This window comes from Rhea americana, unplaced genomic scaffold (assembly GCF_003343005.1).
Source record: "Rhea americana isolate MKP2758 unplaced genomic scaffold, rheAme1 scaffold_36, whole genome shotgun sequence".
In the NCBI taxonomy this organism is placed as follows: Eukaryota; Metazoa; Chordata; class Aves; order Rheiformes; family Rheidae; genus Rhea; species Rhea americana.
The window spans coordinates 1,138,956-1,156,036 of record NW_028186490.1 but is presented as its reverse complement, the minus strand read 5'-3'; the positions used below and the strand labels follow the sequence as shown (position 1 = coordinate 1,156,036).

Genomic DNA, 17,081 nt, shown 5'->3' with positions numbered 1-17,081 from the left:
GGAGGGAGCCTGAGGCCCTCGGGGCCGGCCGCGAGCCGGGCCGGGCCGGGCCGGGCCGCGGCGGCCGTGCGGGAGCGGCACCTGCAGGGAGAAGCGCGGCGAGCGGCCGCCTGCAGGCCGGTTCTGCTCAGTTTCTCAGGGCAAGGTGCTGTCGCCTGGTCTCGGTGCTTGTGTCACCTGAAACTGTCACACTAACTAATTCCGAGTGCTGGGTGGCTCTAGGATTTGCAGTTGGAATGGGAAGGGGAAATAAATTTTTATTGAAATGGTTCCAGCTTCACGAGTGTCAGACAAAGCTCTGGAGAGGCAGGAGGTGAGCTATTTTCAGCCACGCTTCAGTGAGCGATCCCTGGTGTATGGGGGGGGGGCACCGAGGGTGAGATTGACACGACACGTGTGCTGGACAACTCTGGCCCCTTACCAAGAGCAGAATCAAATGTCTAATCGTGGGCAGAGCAGCAGCTGAGAGTCCAGAAGAGCAGGGAAGGCTAGGCTTGACAGTCTCAACTCTCCTCTTGTGTGTGTGAACTTGAAGGAGAAAGCGAGACGAGGGCCTTTTGGGGGACTGCGGAGTGGTGACAGGAATTGTGAAGATGGGAATGGAAGATACAGCCTCTTAAGAACTGGAGCTCGTTTTGAATTTGTGAAGAAGGTGCCACGGAAGACAAAATATCCAAAGCACAGAAATCATGGGAGCTGAGGAAGAAATGCTCATCACCCTGTCTGGAGGTGCCCCTTGGGGCTTCCGGCTGCAGGGGGGCTCTGAGCAGAAAAGACCCCTCCAGGTGTCAAAGGTAGGACCTCAGGATGAGCACTGTGAGGGCAGGGTTGTTCCACTGCGCTCAGATATGCCTGGTGAGCCTGGCATCTTCCACTACCGTTAAGGAATGCAGGAACGCCTTACCGAGGTAGCAGATCTGAAAAGGAAAATGGGTGGAATGGTCAAGCAGGGTCCTGGGATGAATATGGGTCTTGAAATGCATGCTGTTGAGCTGGAAATAGATACACAAGTGTCAGGTAAAGATCTGCATTCTCAGTGCAGGTCTGTATAGTTCAGACCCTTTATCAATTCAGCTCTCTCTCAGTACAGCTCTCTCTACTTATCAGCAAAGATACAACAGAGCAGAAATAAGGGCTCACAGTACTTGCTTAAGATATCTGACTAAATCAAAATTAATTAAAACCAAAAGCAACAAAGGCCACATCTACAGTATAGTTCACCTGTTCTTAACATTTAATTACTACATTCCAGCTTTCAAAATAGATAGTCTGAAGTGAATATTTTTGATGCTCTAAGCAACAAATACTGGTTTCATTTCAAGAATTAAAGAGAAGCAGAGGTTGTTTGGATGGGAGAAGAAATAAGGGAATACGCATGAACCTCGAGTTGCATTACTTTTGATCTACAGCTGGTACAGGTCCCCTTTCAAAAGATCGTTGAGTAAGTTAAAAAGCAGGAAAAAAGCTTACTCAGTTGATCAAGTTCATAGCAGCTGCATTAGCCTTGACGCAGTGATATCCAGGGATATCTTAATGGAAAACTTCCAGCAGCAGGAATGAACAAATGCTCTGCCAAACTCTTTCTGTTTCCTTAAGAAGATTGTGCTTCTAACACAGAGTTGTAAAATGAAATGTTGTGTGTTGTTTGGCTCTTCGCAACCAAGAAGTGTTTGGCTGTAACTGCAGCCAAATGGTTTGGAATCCCAAAGCCTCTTCCCAAAGTGGAGGTTTCTTACGTGGAGAAAGATTATTCTTCTCCAGGAAAACAACGTCTGCACATATTCTTGGGCTTTGAAGAATCAATATCTGTGACACAGATATCTGGAATCAGTGGTAGCTAGCAAAATAGTATTTTCCATGGTCACATAAACTGGAGAATCTAGGATTATTTTGACTCATTCCCCCCCTCCCCAATAGATAGGAAATTGGGATTGAAGAGGGAGGAGATACTGTGTGTTCTATAAAGATTACTCAGGAATGAACAGCAACAAGAACTAACCATTATTCAAACTAAGTCACGCTTTAAGGTAAATAGAATATTGCTCAGAGATTAGCTGCACTTCCAGAGAAGTATTAGCTAGAAGCAGCTCCGAGAAGTGGGTGCCATTCCTTAAGTCTAGCAACATAAACTTTTTTTTTTTTTTTGGAGTACAATATTTGGCTACTGCAGAAAAAAAATAATTTTGTAAAATGTAATTGATACAAATCCACTTGAGGCTCAAAATATAAAGCATTATTCAAGCAGGAATTTGATTTTATGATTATCACTTTGGGCTATTATTGTCCAGAATTTAGTGGCAGTTAGCAACACAGGTGACTATCTTAACCGCAACACTGTTTAAATAGCCTCCAAGCAAAGGATTTATGGATCTTTACTGGGAACCTGAGGAGATCATACCAGAATGCTAAATTCAAATGAGAAGAGAATAAATCTCCAGGAATCACTGAGCGATCTAACTGTTCTCCTCTGTTACCATGTACAAGAGTAGAAGCCTGAAGCTTTGGGCTCTTTATGATGGAAGATCAACTCTTAATTCTTCTGTAGTTAGGATTCTGCTATTGACATAAGTAGGATGAGGTCTGGCCCAAAATGCTGCCTGCAAAACATGTACCAAAACTCTAAAATCATTATCACTGTCAGGATATTTTAAGAACCAAAGATGGGAATGGTCCCATTGCTAATAAGCTTGGCCAAGGATTATGGCCACATGACATTGCACAGAGAAAAACGACACTGCTGCATGTTTCTCTATCGGTTCTTAGAGCTGGGACTCTTAGAGTGTGGGTGAGTGATTTACTATGTTCTGCCTGCATCTACAAAATCATTGCCAGTGGGCTGCACTGGGAAATGTGGTCAGAGAGGGAGCTGTCACTGAGAGGGAGCCTGGCTAGCAGAGGTAAGGTCAAATAACACGATGTTCATTAGTACAGTGAAGAATGTGGTGCGCATGCATGGAAAGGCAGATTAGATAAATGAGAAGGGTCTATTAGTAAGCTGATGACTGTGAAAGGGCCCTGGGGAAGAAAGGGGAATGTTTACATGAGACAAGAAAAATTTGGCTTAACACAACAGAAATATTGTTAGTGTTTGGGGTCTTATAGCAAAATCTATTCAGACAGAATGGGGAAGAACAGAACATGGATGAAATGTAGGAAATACAAACATGAATACCATATAGGTACCAGGCAATATTTGAGCTGATAAATTTAGGCTGCCAGGGGATTCCAGTCATTTTAGGCAATTTCAGCTTTCAGATTAGAAAAGTCTTAGTAGGAACACTAGAGAAATATGCTTATCCTTGGATGTTGTATCAAATTGCTTCTATATACCATTTTTCATAAAAAGAAGAGCTAGGCAGATAAAAAGCTAATTTGAGATTAATAAGTGGAAGTGAATCAAGTATGATAAATAAATTAGATATAAATGGTATATATTGTACCATTGTTGGATTTGCCAGAAATGACTAGGCTGATGATCAGTCCATCTCATGCTTCCTGTTTCCTCTGTGTTCCTCGCAAGGCTAACGTTTTAGATGAAGTTGTAACCTTCAACAATGCATCTAATTTGCTAGCACTGCAGTGTGGAGGGAAATTCTTTCACTTCAGCCTCAGCATGACCTATGAAGTAAAGGAGAATCGACAATCCTGGTATTTTACCGTGTGCATAAGCAGATGATGATTTGTGAACAGCTACTGCTTTGGTTGTCTGACTGAAACCTAATGTGGTTTCAGTGAAGATTTGATGGCTTCATGCAGCCAGGTGTTCCAGAGACTAAACGTTGCGTGAAGTAGGATTTCCTGCTAGAGTCGCATATATTGAATATTTTTTCCACTCAAACAATCACCTGCAGAGTCTGTCTGCTATAGTACACATGGAAGATTGGCAGTACCAAACCAATTCAGTCTCAGAAAAGCAGATATCATAGGAGCAGAGGGTGAGTCAAAAGAGAAGCAGCAGAGAATTTACGTGTCTAGGGAACCCTCAGTGGGAAAGGGTAGATGATTTTTAATTTAGGGTTGTATAAAAAATCGATTCAGAAAAGAATAAGCTGAAAGGAAAACAGACACTGATACGCTCAGCAGGCAGATAAACAGCAGGATTAAAGATGAATGGAGAACATGAATAATTCTACAGAAATTAGGAAGAATTAGAATAGGGAAAGCTAGAGAAACAAAGGGAAAAATAAGAGATAAGGACCAAAAAAAGGAAAGGAAGCTCTGCATTGTGTTCATAGTTACAGCAATGTCCTTTTTGCTGTGAACAGTGGAACTACTGTGTATTCACAGTTGGCTTATTATCATTTGCAATGAATCTTTTACCCAGTGAAGCAAAGGAATTTATGCTACCCCTTACCAAAATAAAGGTGCCTGTTGGCACAGCTCAGTAGCATACAGCAACACAACACAACAAATCTTTGGCCTGGAAAAATCAACCTTAAAAGCAAGAAACAGAAGTAGATAGAAATATTTTTATTTTTGAAAGACTAAGGGAAATGTACATGGCCCCGGTGTGTACAGCATTCCTTGTAAGAAGCTATAAATGATTAGAAGACTTACCCATTCTGACAAGAGAGTGCAATAAGGAGAATAATACCATCAGATTCCTGGTGGATTTCTTTGAAATAAGGAAATGGGCACCAAATGCATTTCAAACTAAACAAAATATAAAATGGCAAGTCTCAGAAAAGTCATAAGATTAGACAAAAGCATTAAGTGCATAATCAACCAAACTAGAAACATAGTGTGGAGCTATACTACAGAAATAATTTTTACCAAAATAAGCAGGGCAGCTTTAAAGATGGTACAAACTGACGCAAAGCTGTCTTTAGCAAATCATCTACAAAACAAGATTTATTCCACAACAGAGAAATCCAGTTACTTTACAAAGCAAGGCAGGCATTTGTACCTCCAGCATAGTCTGGTCCACAACTAACACTAAAAGAACAAGTGAAAATTAAAAGCTCTTCAATTAGTTGTGATAGTGGAAGAGAAAGAGCTGGGCATATTAATGTATCACAGGAAGATTACGAGCCAGCAGGATGATGCATCTCTGAAAAAAAGGCAAAACAAACAAATGAGCTCCACTTGAGCTGTTTATAATAAAGATAGGAAGGCATTGGTATTATTATGTATTGCAAAAGTGAGAATTCTTTGGAAATACACCTATGGATTTAGCCACATTCAAGACAAATTACTTTAAGGCAGAGCAGCTAGAGGAGGGGAGGGGAGGGGAGAAGCCTTGTTTCACCTGGCACAAGGGTTGAAAGGTTGATTGCTGTCCACAAACAGATGTTGGGCAAACAACAGCAGCACAGTTCAAATACAGGACAGCCTTGCCACTGAACAAGTGTGCACGGAGAGGCCAGGAGTAACTAACCAGGGAGATTCAACAACTATTTTCCAATCTAGACAAACATCTGAAAACCTTTTAAATAAGTTTATGACTTCGTTTATGAGTAAATGTGGCATTTGAAACAACCAGCGATTAGCCCTGATAACTCAAGAGGCTCTTTTCAATCCCCTGTTCTGTACATCTACCCTGCAGCAACAGAATGACGTGTTAGGGTAAGCAGTGACGCACAAGAACTGTGGAGCTACTTGCTTTTAAAAGCAAGAACTGTTTTGTCATTTAAGAGCAGTTCAATGCAACATCCTTTTCACCTTTTTTCTCACATATCTCCCCTTTCTCCTATTTCTCTGCTGGCAATCCACTGTTTCTCCTGTCTCCTCTGCCAGATTGTCCTGCCGCCTGGACGCTGGGCCATGCTGGTCTCTGCGACCTATGGCCTGGCAACTCTGTCCTGTTCACCTTTGCTCGTGCGACCCCGTTCCTGCTGGAGGCTGCCAGCTCTAACTCCAATAGATCTGACAGCTTGCAGATTCGCAAGCACTACCTCTTCCTCTCCCCTTTCAGTGAAAGGCAGACAGGCTGCTCTGTTTCCACAGATGTCTAAAGTCCCACCTGAGAAAGTGTTGCTGGCAGCCTCGCATATAGCAGTCATTAGCACTGGTCTTGCAGGTCTGAGTGTGTGTTGGTCCTGTAGGAGTGCCTTGAGCAGCTTTTATAGTGTTTTTGGCCGTGCCTTATGGCCTGTCATCACTCAGACAGGTGCTGTGCTTGGGTCATGGCAAGGGTGTGGAGGATGCAGAGCTGGGGGAGCTTTCCGAGGAGCAGCTGGGCCCCTCAGTCGCAGCGTGCCAGCAGGATGCTGGGCTGTGAGGCTGCAAGTGCAGCCCAGCGTGGGGACAGCAGTGAGCGAGGGGCAGAGCTGGGAAGGGCAGCTTTCCTCCTCATGGAGATGTGTGCGTTTGACCTCCAGGACAACAATAAGAAGGGGGCCTAAACAGGAAGCCATCTCCTTGCTGTTGCAAATTGCCATTGTTGATTTGTTACAGCTAATGATCCAGTTCATAAGTTCCTCAGCATCACCAGGGCTTAGAGCTAACTGCAAGTGAAGTAGCCTTACGCAGGCCCTGCTGCCCAGAACAAGTGAGGAGAGCAGACTGTGTGGATAAATCAGATCAGTGGTTATGTCATTCCCTCTAAACTGTCTTTTCTGTCAAGGTAGGGACTGTAGGTTAGACCAGACAGGCTTTTATTCAGTGAAATTACACAGTAAGTGATAAGTAGGAGTAGTAGCTCATTCTAAAGCAGACTAGAAGGACATCACAAATTGATCAAATTCCACCAAGTAGCTGGATCTTTTTGCTGCCATAACACTAATTGAAAGATTGCTCTAGAGTCTGATTGAGAAGTCACCAATAGTTAGAAACTTGACTTATAGTCTATGTTTACCCTTGGATAATCTGTAACCATTCGTTAAATTACTCCTTTCTCATTGCCCAAACCATTTCATTCCATGTTTATTTTTTCATGCCTGCCTTCCCTCCAAATGACATGAAGCAATCATGCCTATGACAAAATGAGATTGTTGGCTTCTGGTCTCTCAGACATTATTTTCCTGAATGGTTTTTCCTCCCTTGTGTGACCACAGCCTGTCTCATGCTGCCTCATGTTTTTTGCTTTCTCAAATTGTCTAAAACTTATGTTTGAGGGACATTGCTAGAAAAGCTTCCCCTCTTGTCCCTGCAGAGATGGAGAGTATGGGCAATAGCTTGTTTATATCCTGCTTGGCCATTAACAGTCCTGGAAACATCTCTGACATAGGACTACCAGCAGCTGTGGCGAAACCACACAAACTCAATACCTAGCACATTAACTGTGCTTGGGATCCGGCACGGAGGCCAACACTGCAGAAGGAAGCCAAGCCCCGCAGTTAAACTCTTTGGTTCTCCCAGACAGGGTGACCACGTGCAAGCTGCCCACTGGATATGGCTTTGGGAACGGCCTGTTCTAGCTCCCAAACCATGGGGAATTGTTCAGGACAGCATTAGCTGGCCTGAGCTAAAGGTGTGCCAAGGACTGTTTTAGCAGTTTAACACTACAGGCAATTGAGGTCCAGAGCCCAGGAATGTTCCCTTGCGTTATTCAACTCACTAGAACTACTGAACGCAGCTATAAAGGCTAAGCCAGTTTCTCTTGTACATTCATAGATAAAGATGCCTACAAAGAGGCTTCAAGGCCTGTGAAAGGATGTGTACCCTTGGGAGGTGCATGTCCCTGTACAGAAGCTCTCTGCAATCTTGCAGGCGCATGGGGTGTTTGTCTAAGCAGTACCAGTTACTGATCCTGTCCTTGCCATGGTGCTGCAGAACCGTGCTTATCCTCCTCAAAAGGTTTCTAAGGGTTTCTCTTAGGGTTAACGGGTGCTGTGTTTTGGTACAGTAACCCACAATGACTTTTTGCAAACGTAAGTGCTTTTTGTCTTGATTGTATCCTCATTCTGCCATTAGACTAGCAGGTATGTTTTCATCCTAGCTTGCAGTATCTCAGAGTAAGTATTGTGGTGGCATATTACATTTAAGATTGCTGCTGTGCAACAGCAGGTAATAATTAAAGAGAGTTTCCTGTTCCGAGCAAGCGTTTTACCCAAAGCTTACTGCATTTTACAATGTAGCATTAGGATATAGCACAGAAGCTGAGAGTGCCTTGTTCTGGGGGACTGAAGCCATACCTCTGGACGTCTCTGCCCTGTGTGCCAGGCTCCCCTTACTCCTTCTGCCCCAGTTCAATGCTTCTCCCTGTTAAGAGACATTTTGGTGGTTAGATTTGCTTATGAGCTAATTGCCTTAGTTTTTGATCCTAAAACTTTTGATGTCAGAAAGAGCAAGGCTGAGCCTCTAGAAAGGGATCTACATGGAACAAGTATGAACGCATTTCTTCTGATCATTCAATCTTTTTTGTCCTAGAACCCAGATAGGTGGGCATAGGAGCTCTTGCTTTTTCACCTATTTATCTGTTTCTTCTGATTCCTTGCTTCATAGAAAAAAGTGCTTGGTATCTTGCTATTTCATTCTGTTGAGAGTCAAATGTTTACCAAATACTGTTAGTATCTATTCCAGCATATGTGGCATTATTCCTTGTCAGTGATATTGCCCTTCACTCACTTTTCAGCTACTCTCACTTCAAGCAATAAAAGGCCATGGAGATAAAGCCTCTTTTTACATACCTACAGTCAACTCTGGCTAGATATTTGCCCCAGCAGCAGGCTTTGTGCTAAGCTTTTTGATTAGGCAAAGAAAGTGAATAGTTTGGGGTTGTTTTTCTGTTCCCCTCCCCTTATATTAATACTGCAAAATGCTCTTTTTAAGGTGTTTAGTTTCAAAAGACAGAGAAAACTAACAACCCCTGAGTGCTTGCATTTGTTTTATACACTTATACCCCTGGTACAATTTAAATTAGATCCAGTACACTGAAGAAGTTGTTCTCCTCTCTTGCCAACACTGGGTTTGCAGCATCCCCCTTGCCAGTATGCTCAACGTGGTGATGGATTACAGGAGCCTTGTAGGCACTTAGCAGACTGGCCAGCACCAGCATCTTTTGCCATGAACAGATTTCATCTCCAGTCTCCCTCACCCAGAAGCCATGCAAACCTTGGCTTCTACTCAAGATTTTTTATTTTACCACCCTTCCCTTGCTCTGTTCATTTACTGTCCCAGAAAATTTCTGTTCCTCCTCTTTCTCTCTAGGTGAGCACCTCCTAATTAGCCTCACTGTGGATAATCTGTGAAATACATCCACAGGGACACTGGACCTACTTTACCAAGAAGCCAGTCACCCACTGGCACTTCTTAAATGAGAATAAAGTGTTTGGGCAGGAAGATACTGGAACTAAATAGAGAAGTGTAATTGTGATGGTTAGTTTAATTATAATATATTAAATATCTCATGTAAAATTGCTGTGAGATGTGAAATTGTTCACATCCTTAATAGACAAGGCACAGAAAAAGTATCTTACTGGATCTCTTCATTCACGTGGGTAGCTGAGACACTTAAAATTTAAGAGTCAGAGCAAAAGGGTGCTGAAAAAAAATCCTTTCTTGTGACTTCTGTTGTCTGTGGCTCACAGTTTCAATATTTTCTCCAAAGTCACACAAAAGATCATCCGGGTTTCCTGAATCCCACTCTGTTGTTTTAACCACAAAGGTATTTTCCTTGTACAAGTGCAGACTGGGTGCTGGCCTTGGAGGGAAAACAAGCTGCTCCATTAACCAAAATGATGTGAACAGATGTTTAGAGAAAAGAGATGATGGGGAGCGCAGCTAACACCTCTGGCAGCTAACAAATACTGCATTTGTAGCGGGGCCGAGCAGGAAGTCCTGGGAGAAGCAGACCCAAATGTTGGTTGACTCTTAAGGTCCTACCTGAGTTCATTCCCTTATGATAATGCTTTATACTGCTTTATACTACGAGTCAATTCTTATCTCTCTGGGGGAATCCTGTGGCAGGACTACATTTCACATAAGATTGTGAATGAATCTTAAACACCCCTAGGTTACCATGGAGCATTGCACCCCATGCCCTTGCAGCTGCTGAGAGAAGGGGAGCAGCTGTGTGATTTGAGACACAGTCAGAGAGTAGAATGGGGGATTGGATAGGAAGACCAATTGCAGTTGATCCACAACTCTGGCTTGGCCGAAGTTTGCTAGGTTGTTGCTGGAAAGATGCATTAGGAGGTTAGGGCAAAGGCAGATAGTGTAATTTGCCTTCCTACCTTGCCAACTGAGCTCTGCTGGTGAAAGAGAAGAGGTGTGAGGTACCTAGGGGGAGGCAGTGGGGAAAAAGGCATGAACCTACTACAGCTTTTTCCTGAGAAGCACTGCAAGCCACTTCTGATGGCCCATGCCAAATTTCCTTTCTTAGGAAGAAGGGGGGCTGGCCAGCAGGGAGGCTGGTTGCAGAGTTTCGAGATGGGTTCCCTGGGCTGTACTCAGGCAAGACATGAAGCCACTGAGTTATAATCAGGATTACTCTATTCTTAGCATCCCAGCGTGTATTTACCCCCCCACATACCGCTATCTAAATATAGTGCATACTGAAGGACAGATGCTGCCAAGTTGCATCTGACCCCCTCCTCCCTTGCATTCTGTTCCCAAAAGCTAGGCCAAAATCCCCCAAGACACGTCCAATAATCACTGTGTCCTTTTGTCTCCCCAGGACTTTACAAGGAAAATGCTGTTAATGCCTCTTACCAGTGCTGGCCTTCCCGGCCTCTCCTAGCACTGGCCTTCCTTTCAACAACTTTTCTTCTTCCTTCCCTCTTCATTTGTTGCCCTTAACCTTTTCCTTTTTCTCTCCCCTCAGCTGTTTCCACCCCCTCCCTCTTGTCTGATTCAATAGGATCAGTTAGAGGAACAGGGCAAAGTACTGACAGGAAACATGCATATGTATGCGTATTCATGTAAGTAGGTGCTGCACAGAAAACCAAACCTCCTTGGCAAGAGCTCTTTTGTAACAACAAAAGTCCTGATGCGAGTGCAGTGAGGTGCAGTTTTTTATGTAAATGAGTTTCTTTGCTTTATAGATCCAATTTTATAGATTCCACATTGATTTATATTTTCAGTAGCACAGATGAAGAAGACCCTGAAATTGGGATTCCCTCAAAGCATCTGAAATCCAAACATGAGAGTCCTTCTAGGGGAGCCCAGGTGTGCCATGGGAGGGAGCATGTCCACTGAGGCAAGGAATGGAAAGCACAGCAGGTCATTGAGAGGATCAGAGAATTTGTGGGTTTTTCCCCTCAAAAGGGAAAAGTGAATCCTTCCAGTATGTCCCAGATTGGACAGAGCAATCCCCCTGGGCCAAGTCCAGGGCTGCCCCTTCTCAGCATGCTGAGAACTCACACAAGAAAGTGCTCCCAAGGATTTGCTATAGGAAGCAGAAGGGATTTCTCTTTAAAATGCCACTTTCTCCATCCTTTGCCATCTCTTCAGAAGAGCTGCTGGGTGACATCTTTCTTCCCGTCTGCAGCCTAAGCAAAAGCTTCCTGTTAGCAATGCTACTTGTGGCTCGCTGGGTGCCCAGGAGAGGGCATCTTTCGGGTGTGGGGAGCAAGTGGATGAGGTGAGGGCAGCCTGACCTTCAGGGTGGGCAGCGAGCCTGGCCTGGCCCCTGGCCTCAAAGCACTGCCCCAGCTATGAGTGCATACGCAGGCTGTGGTTCATCTTTAAAGGTCTCCACAGCCCTGTGCTGCGAGTCATACGAACTGCCAGGCTTGTGCTGTTCTCCACCCAGAGGCTGTCCAGTGTCTGACAGGCAGCACCCTGCTGACAGGGCCATGGACTAACTTCTGTTCTTCCTGTGCAATATACTTTTTACCGTCTTTGCCTGCAGAATCCTCTTCTGCCCTTAACCCCTTTGATCTCCTCCTCTGGCAAATTCGGTGAGGTTGGGGTTTGTCATTAAAGTAAAGCTATGAACAGTGTGTTTCCCTCGGCCCCAGGAAGCAGATTTATAAATTCCTGGGGAAGGATTTATAAACCAAGGGGAGTTGAATGCCAGGAATATTTACACGCTACTTTCAGACTCTCTAGGTCTTTCCTAGACTGGCCACTGGTCCTCTTTTTGCAAGGAGGAATGGAGATAGGGAGAAGTCCTCTCTTGTATTACAGGGCTCCTGCAACAGCACTGAAATAATTCTAATTGCTTTAGAGCATAGGCCTTTTGCCTCTCTGGTAAAATCTGAGTGCAAACCAGGCCAGAGTTGCTGGACCAGCATCTTTGCCAGCCACAGAAGAAATGTGTTGCCAGCTCACGTTACTCAGCCCATGTAGGGCAGCTACCATGGTCCCACCAGCCTCCTCTGCTGCGCAGGTGCCTGGAGCAGCAGCGGCAGTGTGTGAGCGCAGCCTGGCCCTCCTCGCCTGGGAATGCCGAAGCTTGCAGGCAAGGTCCCGCGGCACGAAGGGACCAGCGCATCGTAGGAAGCCAGAAAGGCTTACTGCCACTGGTCTGGGTGGTCACCGGCCCACAGCCAGTTGATTTCAGCTAGCATGGTATGGGAGTATGCTGGGATGTGAGGAATGCTCTGAGCACCTGCTGGCAGCCTTTAACCCGCAGATCCCTCACTCTGTAATTGGGAGAGGTACTCAGCAGACATGCTCCCAGCCAGGGCTGAGCACCGAGCACTTGGCCTGGAGTAGCCGTTGGCCTTTCGGGGAATATTATGGGGACATCTTCCTTTCAGCTGCACTTCAGCTTTCTCCCTTTGCATTAGTTGCTGTGTCAGTGGGTAGCAGTGCTGATATTTCTTCTCAGTTAACAGCTGCCCCCTTTCCCAGTGCTGGCAAGGGGCATTTGTACCATAACAGCAACAAAGTGGTTCTTCACCAATAGTTTATTGCAGACCCACATGTTCTCATTCCAGGCTGTTTATATGAACAAGGAAGGAGATAAAGAGCTAAGATGACAGGGGCTGATGGATATGGCAGCTGGGATGAGCCAGTCCCTATTTTAAGCATGCTGGCAAAGTTTGGGGTCAAGTTGGAGAGGCTACAGAATGATAAAGTGCCAGTGAACACACAAACAGCTCAGAGGATAGTCCACCCTCTTTCCACCCTCTTCCCCAACACCTCTCAGCTCTGCTGGCATGATGACCAGGGAGGTGTGCAGCTCTTGCCTGCTCAACCCTGGCCAGCAGAGTCACGCCCTGGGTACAAACACCCCATGGGTGCCAAGGGCTTGGGTCTTGAGAATAGCTGGCTGTGCCCGAGGGACCTCCTCGAGGCTCCAGCTCTCTCCTTCCCTCCTCCTGCCTGCCCTGTGGCAATGCTGGTGGTATAGAAATCCTCTTACCTCCACTTCCCTTCCTGGGACTGTCATGGAATGCAGGGCAAAATAGCTTGTGTGATTTCACCATATACTTGCAAAGGATTATGGCCAAGTGTGGTCCCTTGAGCAGCAAGCCCAGAAGATACAGGCAGAGGTGTCCTGTTGTGCATTACCTCTCTGCAGAGATCTGCCATGGTTTGGCTACTGGACAGTCTTTTAAACAGCTCTGCACTGATTTGTCTGTCTGTCAACAACACTGCAAGACCTGAAGAAATTTGCCAGAAGCATTTACAAATGCAGTTTATTACTACCTTGGGCCTAATTTGCTCTGGCCCTGTGGTTTTGTTTGATTATTCTTGCCTGTGCAAAATGCATACATTATGGGTCCAAAATAGTCTTACAAGAACACTGTCCCATTGCTTATCTGCATGGGAGAGGTCTGTACTTTGGGCTGAGCTGGCATTTGCTTTGCTTGCTTGAGTTAATAGAAAGGCTAGGCTGGATCACAGGTTTCAATAGAAGGTTTTACTTGTGCATGAGGAAAAGAAAGAAAGGAGAAACACATGGTCTAAGAAGGCCATGAGAAACCACGGAACTGGGACCTAGTCTGGAACTAGGAATCCAGACTCCACTCTCAGATACAGCAATGAATATCCAGCACAGGTCCTGTTAAGGCTACAGATTTACTCCAGGTTTATGCTGGTGTAACAGGACACCATATGGCCTGACTGAAATGCACAGAAACATAATGGCCAAAGCAGGAATGCTTGACAGCAGGAAGTGCCCCACCTCTTCCCAAGGTCGACTTCTCCAAGGAAGGTGCCTGCAGGGGCTCTGTGTGCATGCTGGGGGTCATGCCAAGGATGTGCAATAGCGGAGGGCAGCAGGAAATGCTCACACACAGCCAGGTGCACGGATTGTTTAGAAAGAGGTCCTGTTCCTTTTCAAAACCACAGATTCCCTTTGCAACTTAGGGGATAGGAAAAGAACATGTAGATGTTCATCTACACTGAAAGACTCAAATCTGGCTGGTGCTCAGGTCAGGCCTATGCTCACCATTGTGACCCTTGGAATAACCAGGGACGCAGAGGCCCAGCAGCACAATCAGGACTCACTCAAGGGCACTGGTCCTTCACTGGCAACACAGTGTTCTTAGGCCTTATTTGGTTCCTGCAGGGATGCAGCAATAAATGAGCTAGTAGAGAACAAGCAACTGAGCTAAATAGCTGCTATTACTCCCCTCATCCCTAACCTCTCTCTTCTGCATTTCCAGATCCGAAAGAGAAGCAAAGCATGCCGTGGAGGCCTGTGGGAAAATGATGTGCTGGTATCCATCAATGGGAAATCGTGTGCTGGCCTCTCCCATGCTACTGCCATGAAGATCATCGACTCTTCCAATGGCACGCTCAACATCCGTGTGAAAAGGTAATAACTGTTCCCGGTCACAGGTGCTGTGGCAGCGCAGGCAGCAGGGCAGCTTCATTCAGCACAGCAGTTACCCACACCTAACAGAGAGAAGGCAGGCAGGAAGTGTTTGGTTTCTTCATACTCTGACACATCCTAGGAGGAGTTCCCCATGGCTAAGGTGTGGTCATCCAAAAGTTTTGGACCAGCTCTGTGCTGCTCTCCAGAGTGAACTGACCCCAGATCTCCCTGCCCCTCAGGCTTTAGGAAAATCTGTTTCCAGTGTGAGGAATATACTGCAAACAATGAGCTATTTAGATTCTACCAGGTAGTTGCCATACGTAGTTCATCTCAGGAATTAATAAAACCTTCAGTTCATTATGGATAAATAATTATTTGGTAGAAATGGATTTAACTACTCATTGGATAACTGGGCCAAGACAAAGAGTGAAAGAAAGATTACCCAAAACATTTGCTACAGGAGGTCATGGTAGTCCAGTGGAGTGTAAAAAAGAGTTCCACAAAACTAAGAGATAGGTAGATAAGTCCCCTTTTCCAGGAAGAAGTCTCTCTAGCAAAGTTGCTAGTCTAGCAGAATACTGGAGACAAGTGTCAGCTTTAAGCATGAAAATGGCCCCAGTGAGTTCTCTGGTTCTACCAGTGCTAAAGTTAACCCTGTGCCTCAGTGCATGTTGGATGAAGCCCAAGCTGTAAATTAATCATGTAAAGACAAGGGCAGCAAAGCTCTGTGAGGTCCCAGCTAATCTGCACTACTCCAAAAACAGAAGTTGCTCTCAGTATATAGGCCATGGTGAAGATGTGATTTTTGCAGTCCTAAGGAGAGAGAACACCGGGTGAGCAGTGGTGAGGGAGAATCATCCTGGTTGAGGGTGTCTCTAAAGCGAGGATGGAGGTGGGCAGTGCTCAGAGAAGAAAGGAAAGTGTCAACATGAAGGATCCTCCCCTTCACTTCAGGGAACATGGCCTGGTGTGTTCTGATATGCTCACCCAATACCCCAGCTATGATTACGTGTGATGAGTGAACCCTGCAGAAGTTGGCCAGAATAGTACCTGGTCCCATGCCAAGGCCTTGTCTCACCACATTGGAGCCTATCTGCAGCCAACAGGTGCCGGGGCAAATTCCTCTGGGCCAAAATCAGCACACTTTGAATTAGAAAAGTGACAAAGGCAGGACAGGGAGCCAACACGAGATGCTTTGGGAATAACATAACTAGTTGGCTTCATCTTGGGTAGTGGAAGATTCATCAAGTATTGCTGTCTGATCACGTCTCTATTCCCACTTCGTATTTATACTCCCTGGGAAAACCATAGTCAGTTCCTTTCACGCAGAAGAGGTAGCTGAATGACTCTGGAGTGTGAAAGGTCGTATGTGTATTTCCGTTTGGGGCGGGATGTGTGTGAAAAGAGAGAGAGAGGGAGAGAGACTATGACCTGAATGGACAGTGCAGAAGACAAACAGGCTTACAAGCAGTAATGCTTTTCATTTAGCTGATCCAGTATTTAAAGAAAAAGAAGGACTTCTATGTTTTGTTTGGGGAGCCAAATGAGAGTTCATAAGAGTAAACATTATTAAAAAAATAAACTGACAAACTGCCAAGCCCTTAATTTCCAACAAGGTTTGCATTTGTCATGAACAGGAATTTTTCACACTTCAGAGGCTGGAAAAAAATGAATCAGGATTCAAATCATAAACCTCACTGTGTGGTAGTGTGGCCGAGCGGTCTAAGGCGCTGGATTAAGGCTCCAGTCTCTCCGGGGGCGTGGGTTCGAATCCCACCGCTGCCAGGACTTTTTAGGTTGTCCAGAAAGGCTGTGGAGTCTCCTTCTCTGGGGATATTCAAAACCTGCTTAGATGCAACCCTGTCTAACATGCTCTAGGTGACCCTGCTTGAGCAGGGGGGTTGGACCAGATGATCTCCAGAGGTCCCTTCCAACCTCCACCGTTCTGTGATTCCAGAGGCAACACTCTGCCTGGCTCTGCAGCACGCAAGCCCAGAAAGCACATACTTGGGGCTCCTTTGTAACAACAAGCCTTGGTGGCCCTGGCAAGGGAAGAAAAAAGTTCTCTGCCCTATCTATATGGTCCAGGGTCAAATTGCCTTTGGAATTCAGCCTAACTCTTGAAGAGGAGGAGAGCAGAGCTGGGTCTTTCCCACTAGTGTAGCCAGTTCTCCCTCCAGCAGCCAGCAGTGGGACTGACTGCCCTGCCCAGCTGACAAAACTCTAAGATGCAATTCAAGCCGCCAGTAACATCTGGAGTGTGGTGGGATGGCTGAGGCACCAGGGAAGCTGCAGGCTGTGGCCTGGAAGCAGCACATTGCTTTCTACTGGGGGATGCTTGCTATGCAGAAATTCATCTCCGGAGGAGAAAGGTCTGGGGAGCTGATTAAGCTGGCTCTGCAGATTTTTTTTGCTCTCTAGGGCATTCTGATTTTCATGTGTTTAACACTTGGTTTTGAAAGAGGTCATGAAGCAGAAAATCAGG

The 17,081-nt window shown here is 45.5% G+C and overlaps 1 protein-coding gene and 1 non-coding gene across 3 annotated transcripts in view; both read left to right on the top strand.

Moving 5' to 3' along the window:
• The first annotated feature begins 440 nt into the window (after window positions 1-440).
• Window positions 441-17,081, top strand: part of SYNPO2L (synaptopodin 2 like) — a 39,602-nt gene continuing 22,961 nt past the window's right edge. The window contains exons 1-2 of one of the 2 annotated variants that reach the window (XM_085312249.1): window positions 441-794; window positions 14,445-14,596. In XM_085312249.1, coding sequence (XP_085168375.1) covers window positions 690-794; window positions 14,445-14,596 — 257 coding nt within the window. In that variant the 5' untranslated portion in view covers window positions 441-689. Of the gene's footprint in view, window positions 795-2,848; window positions 2,898-14,444; window positions 14,597-17,081 lie in introns of those variants that run through there. The other variant, XM_085312250.1, reaches the window with a different exon arrangement.
• On the top strand, window positions 16,300-16,381 carry TRNAL-AAG (transfer RNA leucine (anticodon AAG)). Its single transcript has one exon. It is a non-coding gene; the product is annotated as a tRNA-Leu (tRNA).